Source organism: Pituophis catenifer, unplaced genomic scaffold, assembly GCF_029215685.1.
Source record: "Pituophis catenifer annectens isolate HBS135680 unplaced genomic scaffold, rPitCat1.0.hap2 SCAF_16, whole genome shotgun sequence".
Taxonomy (NCBI): domain Eukaryota; kingdom Metazoa; phylum Chordata; class Lepidosauria; order Squamata; family Colubridae; genus Pituophis; species Pituophis catenifer.
This window is the reverse complement of record NW_027256896.1, coordinates 1,464,021-1,481,800: the sequence shown is the minus strand read 5'-3', so window position 1 is coordinate 1,481,800 and position 17,780 is coordinate 1,464,021. Positions and strand designations below refer to the sequence as shown.

The 17,780-nt window shown below is 50.4% G+C and overlaps 1 protein-coding gene across 1 annotated transcript in view; it reads left to right on the top strand.

Annotated features, from left to right (window-relative positions):
• Window positions 1–12,311, top strand: part of IL21R (interleukin 21 receptor) — a 28,858-nt gene extending 16,547 nt beyond the window's left edge. Inside the window, exons 2-9 of the mRNA XM_070955014.1 lie at window positions 2,195–2,280; window positions 5,806–5,920; window positions 6,251–6,447; window positions 6,724–6,878; window positions 8,090–8,261; window positions 8,566–8,659; window positions 9,096–9,180; window positions 10,969–12,311. Of these exons, the coding sequence (XP_070811115.1) occupies window positions 2,235–2,280; window positions 5,806–5,920; window positions 6,251–6,447; window positions 6,724–6,878; window positions 8,090–8,261; window positions 8,566–8,659; window positions 9,096–9,180; window positions 10,969–11,793 (1,689 nt within the window). The 5' untranslated portion in view covers window positions 2,195–2,234 and the 3' untranslated portion in view covers window positions 11,794–12,311. The remainder of the gene's footprint in view (window positions 1–2,194; window positions 2,281–5,805; window positions 5,921–6,250; window positions 6,448–6,723; window positions 6,879–8,089; window positions 8,262–8,565; window positions 8,660–9,095; window positions 9,181–10,968) is intronic.
• Window positions 12,312–17,780: the final 5,469 nt, after the last annotated feature.

The following is a 17,780-nucleotide window of genomic DNA, read 5'->3' as shown; positions in this document are numbered from 1 at the left end:
AGATTTATATGGATTGTTTCCCTATGACTATCATTAAATGCTGTATCTTATCATTCTTGATGAATGTATGTTTTCTTTTATGTACTCCGAGAGCATATGCACCAAGACAAATTCCTTGTGTGTCCAATCACATTTGGCCAATAAAGAATTCTAGTCTAGTCTAGTCTAGTCTAAGTCTAAGTCTAGTCTTTTATCTGAACAAGTCAGGGTGCGTAAAATTCCAGATCTTTCTATGTCTTACTATGATTCAACTTACTGAAATAGACGTTATATTAGTGAACCATCTGTGATTATACATGAGGCACAACTGGAAAAAGAGCCTGCTTTCCCAGCCCTGGAAACAACCCATATTTATTTGCCCCGCTTGCATTCAGTGCTTCTCCAAAAGGGAGCAGGCAAGCAGCCTCTCTTGGGGAGGATTCCCTGCATCCGTGGCCACTGCCACTGGTTCCTGTGCTCACCAGAGTAATTCCTCAAAACCAACAAGATGAGTCAATCCCTGTCTTGATAACTCCACAGTGGCCACACCAGCCCATAGTTCTCTCTGTTCTGGGTGGCACAGAATTGCCCATGATGTTGGCTGTTCCATTCCCCCTGATCTCCCGCGCCATTCCCTACACCTCAGGACTGGGAGGATTCAATGGTTTCACCAAGGATATTGCTGAAATTCTAGGAACAACTAAGTTTCTATTTATCCACTGGGAAGATTTCAGGGCCAAACAGAGGTTTTCCACAGCAGGGGCTCTGCCCATCCACAGTGTGTGTTGTAAGTTTTCCACTTTTCCTGGCCGGCCATTCACAAGGGGTCAAGAAGCTCACCTACAGAAGTTTCTTCCCAACAATCGCAGTATTTCACATTCCAATTGCAAAAAGTCCATGTTTTCCCAGCCTTTACTATATAACACCGTTTTTTAAGACTGCAAAATCACTCTGCATCCTAGATACAAATAGTCCTCACTTAGGGACAACAATTGGGGATAGAAGCTCTGCTGCTAAGTGTCACGGTACCTAAGCGAATCATGTGACCATGACACACTTACAATATCTTTTCCTATCCAGTCATTAAGCAAGTCACTAAGCAAGTCATTAAGTGAGTTGACTTCTTTCCTTCAGGGGAGGGAACAATATCTGTTTTCTCCCATCTTCTGGGACCTCACCAGCCCTCCGGGAGTTCTCAAAGATAACCAAAAGCTCACCTTTGCTTATTTTTTCCAGTATCCCTCTGGCCTGGGGCATTTCTGTTAGTTAACTGCTCTTTACTCTCTCCTGATCCAACCAACACCTGCCACGTCCTCCTTCCACTAGTGGGACAACCATGGAGAGCCGGAGTTTCATTTCCTTCCTAAAAATGTAAACTATGAGTTGAAACTTTCTGCCTTTTCACCTTTATAAGCTTTTTACCCCTTTCCATTTCACCTTTCTCTTCATAACAGTCTGACAGCCTCTTTGCATGTCTGACATACGCCAAAATTTCCTTTTATTTTCCCCTTGGATTGAATATTTCTTGCCTCAGCTCATTCTGTGTATCAGCCTTTTGGACAGTTCCTGAAGTTTCTGAGAAACTGGGAAACTTAGCCACGACAAAATCAAGGCATTCTCTCTGATAAACAGAACAGAATCCTTTTTTGGTCAAGTGTGATTAGACACACAAGGAATTTGTCTCCAGTGCATAAATTATGTGTACATGCAAAATGACAAAATAATCATAATCATAACAACGAAGTAATAGTATTCATAATAATGATACAAATAAGAGAAGAAAGTGGAACATATGAGAAGGATAATAGTAATAGAGACATACTACATGGGTAAATATAAGCCAGTACTGTGGAAATTAGGTGTTCAATGAGACAAAAGAAAAAAAGATTATGGAAAATTCCAAATAGCCCTGGATGAAATCGTATCCTCTTAGGACAGAAGGACCTGGTTCTATCAACACTCTAAAATCATTGGAAATTCTGCATAGGTGACCAATGTGCTGTACTTACTCTTGTCTGATTTTGAGGCCTTGGGCTTCCTCTAGGTTGATGAGATGGCAGGCTGCTTGGTCCTCTGCTTTGAGTTGGAAAATAGTCCTTTCCCTGAAATACACGTCTCTGCTGATTCCCAAGAGGCCTGCACCTGGAGGCCCATAAGCCCTGCCTCCTGACTTGCCACCACTGCTAACCTCTAACTTTTCTTGGCCAAGACGCAGAAGAAGCCAGTGAACCAGTCCTAATAGGAAGAAGAAAAGGATGCGGCTGGCCCAGATGGCTGTGGTGTTGCTTCTCCTTCAGCACAGTAAGTTGCCTTTGTAATCGGGCTCTACATTTTGAGGGCATGTTCTATCTAGCATGTTCAGCACTTGTGTTATCCAGCGTGACCTAGAGTTATAAAAGCCTGCCTGGACAACCCCCATTGCCCAAGGAGTCTGGGATACCCAGTTTCATTTATCAGAGCCACACGGTTCTCCCTGCCAGCTGAGCACAAATTGAAAACCCAGAGCTGCACTTCAGGGTAATACTTATATCCAGGACATAAGTCTACTTTTGGGGTGGAGGTCTAGATTTTACACCCCCCCCCCAATTTCTACAGCTGTCCAAAATGTTTCTGCCTGACCTGCTCCGAAACGAGGTTTAATGACTATTCTCTTTGTTCACTGAGGCCTGAGAACAGCGGAAAAGGAAACTGATCTGCAATGTACCCAATGTACCCGAGGGCCCAGGGGAGGGGCGGGGGGGGTGGCGGTTATTATTAACGAAGGTCTGGGTCCGAGGGAGACCACTGTGCCACAGATTGCCGGGTGTGAGTCCCTCTTTGTGAGATGGGGTCATGGGGTTCAGATGGGCTTGCTGCTTACGTACCTGGCTCCCTGCTGCGTGGCAACGGCCCTGCCCGAGCTACTCGACGTGATAGCCACGGTGGCAGTTGATACACCCAGGCTTATGGTCATGGGTGATTTCAATCTGCCGTCCGTTGGTGAAACGTCAGAGATGGCTCGGGAGTTCATGGCTTCCATGACGGCCATGGACCTGACCCAGTTAGTTCATGGCCCCACTCACAGGGGGGGACACACGCTGGACCTGATTTTTGTCTCTGGCCAGTGGTTGAGTGGTCTTATTATAGGGGATATAGACATGAAACCCTTGTCATGGTCAGATCACTCACTCCTTCGTCTGGACCTTCGAACCGCTACACCCCGCCGCAGGGAGGCGGACCCAATTAGATGGATCCGCCCCAGGCGCCTGATGGATCCTGATAGGTTCCAGACGGAGCTTGGGCCAATTCCTGAAGATCTGGCACACGACTCGGCCGAGGACCTGGTAGCTGCCTGGGATCGGGCGGCTGGTGGGGCCTTGGATCGAGTCGTGCCTTTGCGGCCTCTGACCCGGTGTCGATCCCTCGCGGCTCCTTGGTTCACCGAGGAGCTGAGGGAGATGAAACGCCGGAAAAGACGCCTAGAGAGCGGTTGGAGGGCCAGTCTCACTGAATCTGACCGAACACTGGTAAGGTCGCATATTAAGACCTACCTAGTGGCGATAAAGACGGCAAAGTTTAACTACTTTTCCGCCTCTATTGCGTCATCAGGGAATCGTCCGGCCGCCCTGTTCAGGGTAACCCGCTCCCTGCTCCATCCGGGAGCGTGGGAGGATCCCTTGGAAGGCAGGGCGGAGGATTTCGGACAATACCTGCATGACAAAATCGCTCAGATCCGGGGGGATTTGGACTCTGACTGGGTAGATCAGGGCAGGGTGACGAGGAATAGTCTTGAGAATGCTACCTGGGAGGAGTTTGATGCTGTGACTCCGGATGATGTGGACAGGATTTTGGGTAGACTTAGTGCGGCCACATGTTTACTGGACCCGTGTCCCTCCTGGTTGGTACTGGCCTCCCGGGAGGTTACACGAGGCTGGCTCCAGGGTGTTATCAACGCTTCGTTGAGTGAGGGTCACTTCCCCGCCGCCTTGAAAGAAGCGGTGGTGAGGCCTCTCCTCAAGAAGCCGTCCCTGGATCCGGCAATATTGGCCAACTATCGTCCTGTCTCCAACCTTCGCTTCCTGGCGAAGGTTGTTGAGAGTGTGGTCGCGCGACAGTTTCCACAATTCTTGGAGGAAACATCCTATCTAGATCCGTTCCAGTCGGGTTTCAGGCCTGGACACAGCACGGAAATGGCATTGGTCGCGTTGGTTGATGATCTCTGGAGGGCTCGGGACAGGGGTTGTTCCTCTGTTCTGGTCCTGTTAGACCTCTCAGCGGCTTTTGATACCATCGACCATGGTATCATGCTGCACCGGTTGGAAGAGTTGGGGATGGGGGGCACCGTATTACGGTGGTTCTCCTCCTTTCTCTCCGACCGGTCGCAGTTCGTGTTGGCAGGGGGGCAGAGGTCGACCTCAAGGCCTCTTATATGTGGAGTGCCACAGGGGTCGGTCCTCTCGCCCCTCCTGTTCAACATTTATGTGAAGCCGCTGGGCGAGATCATCCGTGGCTTTGGGGTGAGATACCACCAGTACGCTGATGACACCCAGCTGTACATCTCCACCCCAGGCCACCCCAACGATGCCCTTGAAGTGATGTCCCAGTGCCTGGAGGCTGTGCGGATCTGGATGGGGAGGAACAGGCTCAGGCTCAACCCTTCCAAGACTGAGTGGCTGTGGCTCCCGGCATCCCGATATAGTCAGTTGACTCCATCACTGACTATTGGGGGCGAGTCGTTGGCCCCCACAGAGAGGGCTCGCAATCTGGGAGTCCTCCTGGATAGGCAGCTGTCCTTGGAGGAACATCTGACGGCTGTAACCAGGGGGACCTTTTGTCAGGTTCGCCTGATCCGCCAGTTGCGGCCCTTTCTTGATCGGGATTCCCTGTGCACAGTCACTCATGCCCTCGTCACCTCTCGCCTTGACTACTGCAACGCTCTCTACATGGGGCTCCCCTTGAGGAGCACCCGGAGGCTCCAACTGGTCCAGAATGCAGCAGCGCGGGTAGTGACGGGAGCAGCCTGGCGCTCCCATGTAACACCACTCCTGCGCGAGCTGCACTGGCTCCCAGTGGTCTTCCGGGTGCGCTTCAAGGTGTTGGTTATCACCTTTAAAGCGCTCCATGGCATAGGGCCTAGCTATCTTCGAGACCGCCTGCTGCCACCGACGATCTCCCATCGACCCGTGCGCTCCCACAGAGAGGGCCTCCTCGGGGTGCCATCAGCCAAACAGTGCAGGCTGGTGACCCCCAGGGGGAGGGCCTTCTCTGTGGGGGCACCTACCCTCTGGAATCAATTGCCTCCAGAGATAAGGAGAATCCAAGACCTCGGTGCCTTCCGCCGTGCCCTTAAAACCTTCCTTTTCCAGCAAGCCGGGCTGGCCTAATTTTTTAAGTGTTTTTAAGTGTTTTGTTTATTGTTTTTAATTAATGGGGCCAAATTTATATATGTATATTTTAACTGTATTTTAATATTTGTACTTGATGTTTTTACTTGGCTGTTCACCGCCCTGAGTCCTCAGGGAGAAGGACGGTATACAAATTCAAAATAAAATAAAATAAATAAAATAAATACTCTCCTGCCAGTCCTGGTTTCTGAAAGAGGCTTTTACCTGAAGGTTAAGGCTTATGGCAAGCTATTAACAGTACATTTGAAAAAACAAATTTAAAATACAAGAAAACCCGTGATGGTTAGCCACTGCAACAGTACTACAAAAACCATGTTTCAAGTATTACAAAGTCCATTCTGCTGGCAAGGGGAGGGGATAGAGATGGGGGGGGTGTCAGACTGGGCCTTCTTGGCCTTTGGGAGACCACAACTGACATGGCAGCTTCTCACTTCCTGTACAGACTCCGCGTGCCAGGAGCTCACCTGCTTCGCGGACTACATCCAGCGGCTGGAATGCACGTGGGGAGGCGGCCTCAGCCCAGCTCACAGGGCCCAGTACAACCTCAGCGCAAAGTGGTAGGTTTGAGGATGAGGCACCCCGGGCTTCTCTGCCCACTCAGAAGGTGGCGCAGGAGCCTCCGCTGCAGCCACTTCCCAGCCAGGCTCTGTCGGCCTGGACAGTCGTCCTGCCTGGCCAACTCCATGCCGGGGATCAGTGGGGGGAAGCAGCTCTTCTGTTGCAAGGGAGGCTCCTCGAGGGGTGGGGGGAGGAGCAGGAGAAAGCCCAGAAAGCCTCCTGGGGGGCGGGGGGGACTCGGGCATTTGGCTCCCCTTCTGAAAGCCCTTCCACGCTCCCTGGGAAGCGGCCTCTTTGCTGGACCCTCCCGCGATGTTTGCTTTCCCCAGGAACTGTGGCGACGGCGGGAGCTGCTCCTTCAACCTTACTGCTGGCAACACCACCCACGCACGCTATGCCTGCTTCTCTGAGCAGAAGCTCTGCTTTGCCACTAACGCCTTCGAGGTCAGCATCGCCGCAACTCCTGCGGAGGAGCCTTTGCGGCTGCCCCGAAGTTGCAATAAGACGTTCCTGTTCCAGAACCACAGTGAGTGCACCCAAAGAGCTGTGCTAGAACTCCCGGGCAGGTGCGAGAGATTCAGCGGCCGGTCGCAGCTGGACAAAGAGACCCCAAGGGCCACCCGCGGGGCATCGCCCGCTGCTGCTGCTTTCCTTGTGATGCTTTGACTCAGGCGGGTTTTGGAGGGGAAGTTAAAGTGAGGGTTACCCCTTCAGCCCTCTGGGCCACCTTCATTCTGTCCACCTTGGGGGGGGGAATGCCCCCTGCTGAGGGGTGCCCCAGTCTGGCTTCTTCCCTTCCCAGTTAAGCCACATCCGCCAATCCACCTGGTCGCAGTTGCATCATCTGCTGGCTACACCCTTTCTTGGGAGACCAAATACCTGGACCAAGAGTACCACTTACTGAGCGACAACCTGCAGTATGAGTTGCGGTACAAGAAAAAAGACCAGCCTTGGCAGGTGAGGAGGCAGAGTGGAAGGGGGGAGAATTCAAGGGATGGGGCTCGAGAGGTCATCCAAAGGCACCGGCAGGGAGGAGTGACACGGGGATGGGCCAATCGGTCCAGAGCAGCCTATGGCTGGCCTGTCCTCCTCGAAGGGCAGCAGGTCAGCTCTGGGCTTCAGCGGCAGCAGACCAGAGCAAGCCAGCCAATGCCCCAACCCATGCAATGGCTTCGTCCCACGAGGGTGGGGGGGAGTCTTCCCTCCCACTCGCCACCCTCCTTTCATGAGGAAAACCTGGAAAAGCAGAAAAGCTTCATTTAAAGGTGAGGCACACATTATTTTATGTTTGCAACTGAAACAATACTTGGAAAATTTATGTTTGGGAAAGACTGATGACCTTTTGCAATTGCCCCTCCTCTTCGCTTTTCTTTGACTAACACTCCCACTTTTTAAAAATGCAAATAATGTTGTTTAACAAAGTAAGTATGCCTCATCTCCAAGGCTGGGAGAAGGGCTTTGGACTTCCGATTAAAAGCAGCATTTTTAAAAACCGGGCTCTCCAACCCTGGCACTTCCCTGGCACGATGCAAAAGGAAATGCCACCTCCTTGGCCACACCAGTGAGAACAATCAACCGATGGAACAGAAGTTGTGGGAGCTTCATCCCTGGAGGCTTTCAAGAAGAGACTGGGCTGCCATCGGTCAGAAATGGTGTAGGCAGGGTCTCCTGCTTGGGCGGGGGGTTGAACTAGATGACCTACAAGGTCCCATCCAACTCTGTTAATCTGTAAGGGATCAGCGCCCTGTAGCCATTCCTACAAACAAGACTGAGTGGGACTGAGATTGGAGAACAAGGCTGCGTCTTTCTGCTGCCCCCAGCAAGCCATCATCTCATGGTAGCTCAGGAGGAGCCATCGTGGCTGGCGTCTTCCTAACCTCCTTGGCAGTGTGTGGGTGGAGACTAGCGGGGGGTGGGGGCTGCTTTGAAAAAAACTCAAGAAATAACCTCTGAGGCCTAACCAAAGTCAGGGCTATTTAGAACATCTCCTTGGGCAATTTTTGGCATGGCTGGGTATCCAACCCACCAACCCCCGTCCCTTGGAGACTGTTTTCTGAGGACAATTCAGGTGACGCAGTGGTCAGATTAATCCCACAACTCCTGGGGGTCTCTTTGGGGGCTCAGAACAGTGCCCCCCAGAGTTCTCTCTTCCTTTTACCCCCGTGCAGCGGCAGAGCCAGAAATCCCTCCTGCAGGACCTACACAGCTTGCAGCTTCTGCCCCAGGAGTTGGAGCAGAATACCGAGTACGAGTTCCAGGTGCGCTCAAAGCCGGCCTCTTCTTACCAGGGAACATGGAGTGACTGGAGCCCCCTCGCCTCCCTTAAGACCACGCACAAGGGTGAGCCCCCATGCCCTCCTCTGCCCTCCATGCCTTCCACTTCACAGCCAGGATGGTGGGGGAAACCGGCAGTCCAGGCACGGCCTCCTGACCTCAAGCCCCTTCTCTTCCGTGAGCAAGGGCAGCCTGGCTTCTCCTGGGTTACCCAGTCCAGAGAAGACAGTTTATGAAGAGCAAAGGACCTGCCCCACACCTACATCCTGGCCCTCAACCTGGCTTCTGGAGCTTTCCTCAGCAGGCGGCTTTCTGCACCAGCTGTTCAAGATTGGGGGACCAAACTGATTCTTTCCCCTCCCTTCTTTAGCCTCGGAACATGGTGCAGCCCAATGGCTGAAGGTGTTTTTACTGGTGCTCAGCTTCATTGTTGTCCTCATGGCCTTCCTGGGGTGGCATCAAAGGTGAGTGACATTGCCGGGGAAGCCAGATGCAGGAGATGCCTTGCCCAGTCCATGGAGGCTTTTCCCGGTCTCCTTACACTGCAGGGATTCCCCCCCTCCCCCAATGTGTTTTTTCATCTCATAGCCAATATCCAAGCCAGCATCAGCATCTCAAGGGGCCAACGGCAGAGGCCGGAGACCAGAGAATCATCAAGAGTATCCCAGGGTGCAGATGAGCTCTTTGTTGTCTCAAGATGGCCTGGGGTCACAACAGTCCCTCTTTCCAGGCAGGCCAGCCACCTGGCAGGGCAAAGACCCCCAGTTCAAGACTCCTTCTGGGTTCAGGGACTTGAGAAACAAATGTTGCTAAAAAACTCAGGGATGGGACTCCTGCTCAGCACTTGACCTTTAGCAGCTGGGACGACATCTGGTGACCGGCCTGTCTTTCCCCTCACAGGTTGTGGAAGAAGCTGGACTGTTTCACCCCCAGCCCAGCCCCCTTCTTCCAGCCCCTCTACCTGAGACACAATGGAGACTTCAAGGTAAGAGCCGGCTCCTTGCCAGTTACTAACCAAAGTAATTTGCGGGGAGGGAGGACTGCAGTTGCAAGGGGTGCCTGAAGCACCCACAGCTTTTGGCAGCCCAGCAGGGGCTCCCTGTGGCAAGGAGGGCAGCCTGTGGGCAGCTCACGTGGCAGCTCAGGGCAAGGGAACAGCACCGGTTAGTTTCTCCCCCCCACCTTCCTGCACCAGCCTATCCTGGCAGCCTGCCCTACTCTGCCACACCATGGTTTCCTCCATCACCCTCCTGCGGGCAGAGGAAAGCCTAAGCAGGCAACCCTCTTGGCTGAAAAAGGGAAGCCATTTCCTGCCCAAGCAGGCAGCTGAATCCCAGCAAAAGGCGCACTCAGTTCTCATCCTCTCCCCCTACATCACGCATTGCAGTCGCTACCAACTCCTGATTGCCTGTACAGATGCTCCTCTGTCCCACATCAGCAAACTAAACACATCTGGCATTTGTAAACAGTTGAGAGGTCTCTGCCCTCTTTGCTAGGGAAAGACACCAACACGGGTCTCCCTATGGCCAGCAAACGGGTCAATAATGGAAGCTTAGGTCTTGCCGAGCTGCGAGCTGCAACGTCCGTTGGTCTGGCCACAGTTCTGATGCCCTCAAGAACAGAGGGATAAAGGAGCGGGCTGGGGGGGGGGAGGCCAATTCACTGTGGTGCAAGAGTTACATTAATTTTGAAGAAATAGTGGAATTGAATCATTAAAGGAAGGATGGCAAAGGAGGTTCAAAATAAAACATGAATAACAACAATTAAAATGTTTTCTAAAATTACCAGTATTTTAAATTATTAAATTGAATTGCTGAATTGGGCCACAGCAAGTTGTCCCGTGGTCGAGTTAACTATGGAGAGTTGTCCTATTCCGCTCATCGGGAGGGCCAGCAGAGAATAGCCAATGTCCATGGACAATGTTTGGACTGAGGCCTTCCCGTGGACCTCTCAGGCTGAGCTTCCCCACTCCTCTTTAGCTTCTTACTAAAAAGAAGCTAAAGAAGCTTCACTGTTGTAGTGAAGTGAGAACCTGCCACTCACAACTCTCCCCACATACAACTGCCCTTGCTCAGTGCAGGAGTCCAAATTCGACTCCTGGCTATCTCTATCGATGGCTATCTCTAGTGGGACCCATCCAAAGAAGGGGAATCCACATCCACCCACCATTAGGAAGCTGTTTTTTCCTAAAGTTTGATCAAAATGATGCTTTTTGAGATTCATTTCTAGCAAGATTTAGGCCTGAGTGGGCCACAGAAATCACCCTTCTTCTGTGGGCTGACCATTGCCAGAAGAGAGGGAGCGACCCTGCAACTTCTGGAGCTCTCGAGGACTGAGGGTTCCGTCGACCATCCTGCTGAGATCAGACCAGGCAGAACTGTTTGCAGGAGTCCCATTCTCTGGGGTGGCTGATTGAGAGGGGAGGTTGGAGGATTTGTCTCCTCTGAAACATTTGTGGTTTGAGCTTCACAGGATTTCACCTTGTTTCCTATGATGTTCCGTATCTCCACAAACACCCCAGTCATCTGGGGATTTAGAGTAGAGTCCTCAGTATGCTGCTAACCTTCAGCTCTGATGTTTAGCATAGCTGCAAGCGAGGCTGGCACAGTGGCAGAATAGATGACAACTAAGCCACTGATCGTTTGAATACTACAAAATTACTTTGGCAGGTGGTTTGTGCTCACGGCAATATTCTCTGGAGCAACTAACTGCCCAGATGGCACCTTCTTCCTCTATAGATATGGAACTGCATGCATTTCTCTTCTCTCCACAGAAATGGGTGGGTGCCCCTTGCTCTGGAACAACCCTCGATGCCTTTGACTGGGGCATAGTTGTGCCAGAGTTATTTGGCATTGGACACAAGCGCCTTCTCCTGAACTGTGCTGAGGGAGACTGGAATGATGGCCTGAATGGGCAGCCTCCAATGTCTGCCCCGCTCCTGCCAGAACACTTGCAGGCCTTGGCCAAGGGCTGCAGTGCCACATGGGAGCAGGGCTATGGCCACCTCTCCATTGGCACCGTCACGGTGGCGGAGGACTTTGCAACTCACTGTCCCCAGTGCAGCAGCGCCCACCCGTGCTGGGCCCTGGAGGAAGAGCTGCAGGAGGAGACGGAAACCAGCGAGAAGGAGGCCTATCGTGGCCTGCAGTTTGACAGCAGCAGCAGCAGCCTTGGTCTGGGCTCGAGCCGTTTGCTGCTGGGGAACGAGGTGCCCCTGCAGGACTCCTTTCCCTCTGGGCCGGCCTCCTGGACAAGCCACCCACACTTTGGCTCTCCCCCAGGGGGCCCAGAGGGATTCTTCAGTCTGCTGCCTGCCCCCTCGCTCCTCGGCACCTGCCTCTCTGCCCCAGCCCCAGAGGAAGGCCTCTACAGGGGACCCCGCTCCCCCGACTGGGAAGGAGAAAGCGATCACGTCAATGGCCTGGATCTGGACACCATGGACAGCGGCTTCGCAGACTGTGAGTGCAGGAGCCCTGGCGATGGGGAGCTGGCGGAAATGCCATCAGGTTGCAGTTGCCAGTCTGAGCCCGGCCCTGTTATGGGGGAACCTGAAAAAGAGGATTTTCTCCTGCCGAGATATGTCAAGCAGTGGATTTAGTCCCACAGCACTGAGGGACTCAGGTGGGCTGGGCAGGGGCGGAGCACTGGCTCAGTCCAAGAGGATCCCACAGGCCTCTGCCAGCCCTTGCAGGATTCTTCTGCCCCAGAGGCTCTTGATGCTGTCTCCCCTCCTTTGCCCCATGCCAGAAGTGCCCAGCTTTCTTTTTGTGAAGATGTGACGCTCTCCAAGCAATGTGGGAATGGAGGGCTTGGGGCATCAAAGGCAAATGGGAAGGCGAGTGGAGCTGAGCTCCAGGGATCCCAGCCTGCACCCAAGTGAATTGGGCTGGTTCTCCCTTAGTTTTTCTTCCGTCCTTTAGGCCAAGCTTCAGTTAGAGTGGCCTTTTGCTTCTGCACAATGTTTAGTCGATAAAAGATGTTTAAAGAGTAAAACTGACCTACAACAATTAGGGATTCCCACCTGTGTGAATGTCTTGGGATTGAGGCTCGTGCCATGGGAGAGGCTGGTTGGGATTCCCTTCCTGTTTTCTTAAACCACTCAGATGGACACCAACCATCTACTGACTACAAATAAAAGCTTCAAGAATTGTTGTCCTTGGTCTCTGATGGTCTTCAGCCTCACAGAAGCCTCACAGGCTATGGAACAGGAAGTCACATTGCATTGTGCAATGGTGATTTGGCCACGCCATTGTAGCACACACACCTCTGTTTTTCTCATGCAAGGATTTGGTCATTTAGTGTCACATGCTGGGACAGAAGCATCATTCACAAGAACATCTCGGGTTCGGTTAAAGTAAAGGGCCTTGTTCTTTCCAACGCAGCAGAAAGTTAGGAAGGAATGACATGAAAGGCTTTGGGCCACCCTGGGCATACTAGACCAAAGATGAGCAAGGTTGGTGGGGAGGAAGAAGTGGCAAAGGATGGCTGAGTTTGAAAATGGGCAGATCAAACCAAGGGCTGAAGAAGAGATGATCCAGAAAACACACACACACACACACACACACACACACACACACACACACCTCATCTAAATGGAAGAAGCAGTGGCTCAACATTTGGCAACTGCTGCACTCTCAGCCCCTCCCATCCAGTCATGTGACTTGGAATGGAGACAAGCAGCCGGTCCTGAGCCCACAGTACAGACAGGCACACCAGACACAGCCACCTTTGGGGTAGGCAGCACTGCCACCAGATGCATTTGCAACTGGCCAACTGCCCTCCGCATGTGCAGTCCTTAACGGAGCTACATCTGTACATGAAGGAGAAGCATGCAGTGGGGAACCTCCAGGTTCTGTTTTAGGCCCAGCACTTTTCAACATCTTCATAAGTGATCCAGAGGAGGGGAAAGAAGAGAATCCATCAAATTTTCAGACAACACCAAGCTGGGGGGAATTGATAACTCTTTAGAAGAAAGACTTCGACAGACTTGAACACTGAGCCCTATCCAACAAAATGCAATTCAGCAGTGAGAAAAGTAAGATCCTACCCGGAGGCAAGGGAAACTAAATACCCAAGTATAAAGCAAGTGGTACCTGGCTCAACATTAGCAACTGTGAGAGGAATCTAGGAGTCCTAGTGGACAATCACTTAGCTGTGAGCCAGGTGTGTGCGGCAGCTGCCAAAAAAGCTAATGCAGTCCTAGGTTGCAGCAACAGAGAGATAATTTCAAGATCACAAGGAGTGATATATTGCATTGGTGAGGCCATACTTGGAATACTGCATCTAATTCTGGTCACCATGATACAAAAAAGATGTTGAGACCATAGACAGTGCAGAAAACAGTAACAAAGATTATAAGGGGTCTGATGAACAGTTGAGGGAACTAGGTATGTCTAGTCCAACAAACAGTAGGATTAGTGGTGATAGGATAGCAGTCTTCTTGAGGGTCTCTCACAGAGAAGAGGGGTCAACCTATTCTCTAAAGCACCTGAGGGCAGAACAAGAAGTAACAGATGGAAGAACATTAAAGAGCGATCCAAACTAGAATTAAGAAAAAAATTCCTGTCAGTGAGAGCAATTAATCAGTGGAACAGCTTGCCTCCCGAAGTTGTGGGTGCCCCATCACTGGAAGTTTTCAAGAAGAGACTGGACATCCACTTGTCTGGAATGATATAGGGGGTCTCCTGCTTAAGCAGTGGGTTGGACTAGAAGACCTCCAAGGTCCCTTCCAACCCTATTACTCTATGTTCTGGAGTAGGGCAAGGCATTATTTCTGTGTCACCCAGAAGAAACTGAGGATGCTTCCGAGAGTGTCTGCTGGTAAAGGAATTACAAAGAGTTTAGGAATCATATAGGATCAAATGATATTGCAGTTATTGGCATGGTTTGATTTATTAACCATGGTTTATGTTCCTGCAACAAAAGAGAAATGAATGAGAAACTTGCCACAAGGGCTGGCTCCACAGAAACTAGCCAGCCACATGGCAGTCTTGTCTGTTATACCAACCGGTAGGTACCCTCTTTCCCGCTTCAATGGTTCTCTGCTAGTGAGCAAAAGACAGCAGGTGAACAAGAAGGGCAGCTGGGGGACCTGCTAGGATATAGCACAGGTTGGAGAGCCGCTTTGGTGTATTGGTTAAAGACATCAGGCTAGAAGCTAGGAGACCATGAGTTCTAGTCCTGCCATCTGGGTGACCCTGGGCCAGTCACTCTCTCTCAGCTCTAAGAAGAAGGCAATGGCAAGCTACTTCTGAAAACCTGACCAAAAAACCCCTGCAGGGACTTGTCCAGGCAATTGTCACAAATCGCCACTGCCTCGAACACACAAGGTCACTCGTATTGACCTAGGAAGCTTTGCCCAGCCTGGGCCAGTGCTACCAATAGACCCAGCAGACACACACACACCCCGCACCGTCCCCTCACAGCGTCTGGGGGATCCAAGGCTTGGAGCTTGGAGGGGGGCGGGGTAAAGGGCTTGCACCACTCCATGGCTGGAGGGACTGCAAGTCAGGATGAGCCACACTTGTCAGAGGTCCTGGGCACTGTAAGAAAACCAGCCAGATTCTGCTCAGACTAAACGTCATTTTTGGGGAAGTGGGGCGAAGGTAGGAAGAATGGAGAAAAAGAATGACCAGGAAACCATGGACAGAACTCGGGTGAAATCCAGCAGGTTCTAACAGGTTCTGGAGAACCGATAGCAGAAATGTTGAGTAGTTCAGAGAACCAGCAAATACCACCTCTGGCTGGCCCCAGAATGGGGTGGGAATGGAGATTTTGTAATATCCTTCCCCTGCCACGCCCACCAAGCCACACCCACAGAACCGGTAGGAAAAAAAATGGATTTCACCACTGACAGAACTGACTAACATCAGTCACTGCAGATGGAGGAGGTCACCCAAGGTTGCAAAGGTGTGAGGAACAATCAATAGGGAGATGAGGCGAAGTGAGGAGATGCTGCTTGTTTGGACCCCCACTCCCTGGCTGGAAAGGGGGGGGTCCCCTTTCTTCCCCTGAACCTTGGAAGCATAGAACTGGAAGGATAATAAAGTTGAAAGGGACCTTGGAGGTCTTCTGGTCTAACCCCCTGCTCAAGCAGGAGACCCTGCATCATTTCAGTCTCTTTTTGAAAACCTCCAGAGGCAAGTTGTTCTACTTATTAATTGTTCTCACTGACAGGAAATTTCTCCTTCATTCTAGGTTGCTTGTCTCCTTGGTTAGTTTCCATCCATTGTTTCTTGTCTTGCCTTTTGATGCCTTGGAAAATAGTTTGACACCCTCATCTTTGTAGGAGCCCTTCAAATATTGAAACACTGCTATCATGTCTCTCCTGTTCCTTCTTCTCATTAAAGTAGACATCCCCAATTCCTGCAACCATCCATTCTCCAGCCCTCTCACCATCTGCGTTGCTCTTCTCTGCCCTCGTTCCAGAATCTCAACATCTTTTTATACGAATGATGCAGGATGAAAGAGCAGCAGGAAAACGGAGTCTTTTTGTGACTCAGTTAAGTTCTTCACTGTCACATGCAAAAAAGTTATTTTCTGTGCAAGATGGCCACCTCTTCCTTTTTTGATCAGATTACTGCCTTTTTTAAAAAAATTGCAATAATCTCACCCAGATAGGCATCTTGTAACAGTGTGAGAAAGATAAACTGCCTTATCTCTATTCAGTTTGCCCGCTGCACACTGGAGGCCCTCAACAATTCTTGGTACATAACAAATATAGCTTGGGAGGAAAAAAGTCAGTTTCCTCCTAAGCGATCAGGAAACCAGTGTTATTTAGACATTTCTCTGCCAGGGCAGATTCTTAAATCTGGTATCATCCGATACCATCTTGATACCTCATTCTAATTTTGCACTCCAGCCCCCAAACTCTACCCCAGTACCTGCTTTCAGGTGCTGCTGCTAAATGCTAAGCTGCCCTGTGATCAGGCCACCCTCACTGTGACTTGATCACAGTTTTGTAGTGTTGTCCTGTGCCTGCTCCATGTTTTCTCCTCGCCCTGGGCAGAGAGGTCACCTAAACATGCGCTCCCTTCCTTCCCCATCTGCTTTTCTCCACAGTGCACCTCCTCTAAAACTGTAAATTAACTGTAAATTAACAAGCTCAGCTCTGTGGCCTTAGTTTAATTCGAACCCAGGGCTGCTCCTGCTGCTGCCTGACACTGAGACGACCCTAATCATCAGTTTCACATTTGAGGCTTTTGCCTGCCTCCTAAGTGGCTTGCTAGGCAAACAGCAGGTGCTTGTTCTCACTGTCAGGAATTTTTTCCGTAGTTCTAGGTTGCTTCTCTCCTTGGTTACTTCTTGTCCTGCCCTCAAGTGCTCTGGAGAACAGGTCGACCTCCACTTCTCTGTGGCAGCCCCTCAAATGTTGGAAGACTGCCATCATGTCACATACCCCCACACACACACAGTTCTTGTCTTCATTAGACTAGACATGCCCAGTTCCTGCAACTGTTTGTCATAAGTTTAGCTTCCTGCCCCCTCATCATCTTGGTTGCTCTTTTCTGCAATCTTTCCAGAGTCTTGACATTTTTTTAATATTGTGGTGACCAAAATGGATGCAGTATTCCAAGAATGCTTTGTATTGCCCGTTGCATAGGTAGTCCTCGGCTTACAACCAAAACTCAGCCCAAAGGTTTTGTTGCTAAGTGAGACAGTTAAGTGAATTTTGCCACAAAATTTTATGACTTTTCTTGCCACAGTTGTCAAGTGAATCACTGCGGTTTTAAGTTAGAAACACGGCTGCTTAGTGACTCTGGCTTCCCCACTGATTTTGTTTTTCAGAAGGTCACAAAAGGGGATCATGGCAACTGTCATAAATAGGAGTCAGTTGCCAAGTGTCCGAATTTTGATGATCTGACCATGCAGTTGTTGCAATGGTTGTAAGTGTGAAAAATGGTCACAAGTCAGTGCTGTTGTAACACTGAATGGTCACTAAATGAACTGTTGTAAATCGAGGACTGTCTGTATCCGTTGTGTGACTGCTTACTCCCTTGTAGTCTCTTTCTCTCCAAAGAGTGTAAGTACACACATCCATTTCCCTTTGCTCATTAGCCCGGCATCAAGGCGAGGCTCCCAAAGGGAGGGGGGAGGGGAAAGGGGCTGCACGATTTGCCCCTTTCCCAGCTTCCTGCATTGAGCTCCTAAGCCGTTCCTGTCGTTTGGGCTCACATCTTTCTGACACTGAAAGCTAAAGCAAAATAAAGAGTCCAACTTTCTCTTTGCTTAACAACTGACATTGTCAGCCTCAATTCTGGATGCTAAATGAGGACTGCTTGTATTGTGGTTATTATCTGCCTCCCTTCTTCTTTTCTAATCTGTTATGCCAAAATTTCCCTGGTTTGCTTCATATTATCAAAATGTCTTCAGTCAGTGGAGTGTATCTTCTGCTGTAGTTCTTTCATTTGGTTTTTGCAATTTGTTCATCCTTTTTAGATTGATTGTATTGCACAATTTTGGTTTGGTTTTCAACCATTTCTTGTTTAGGAAAGGATGGTGAAAGAAACTGATTATCAGGGTAGGATAGGAAATAAAATAGAGAATAAAATATGGAATTGAAAATAGAGAATAAAATATGGAATT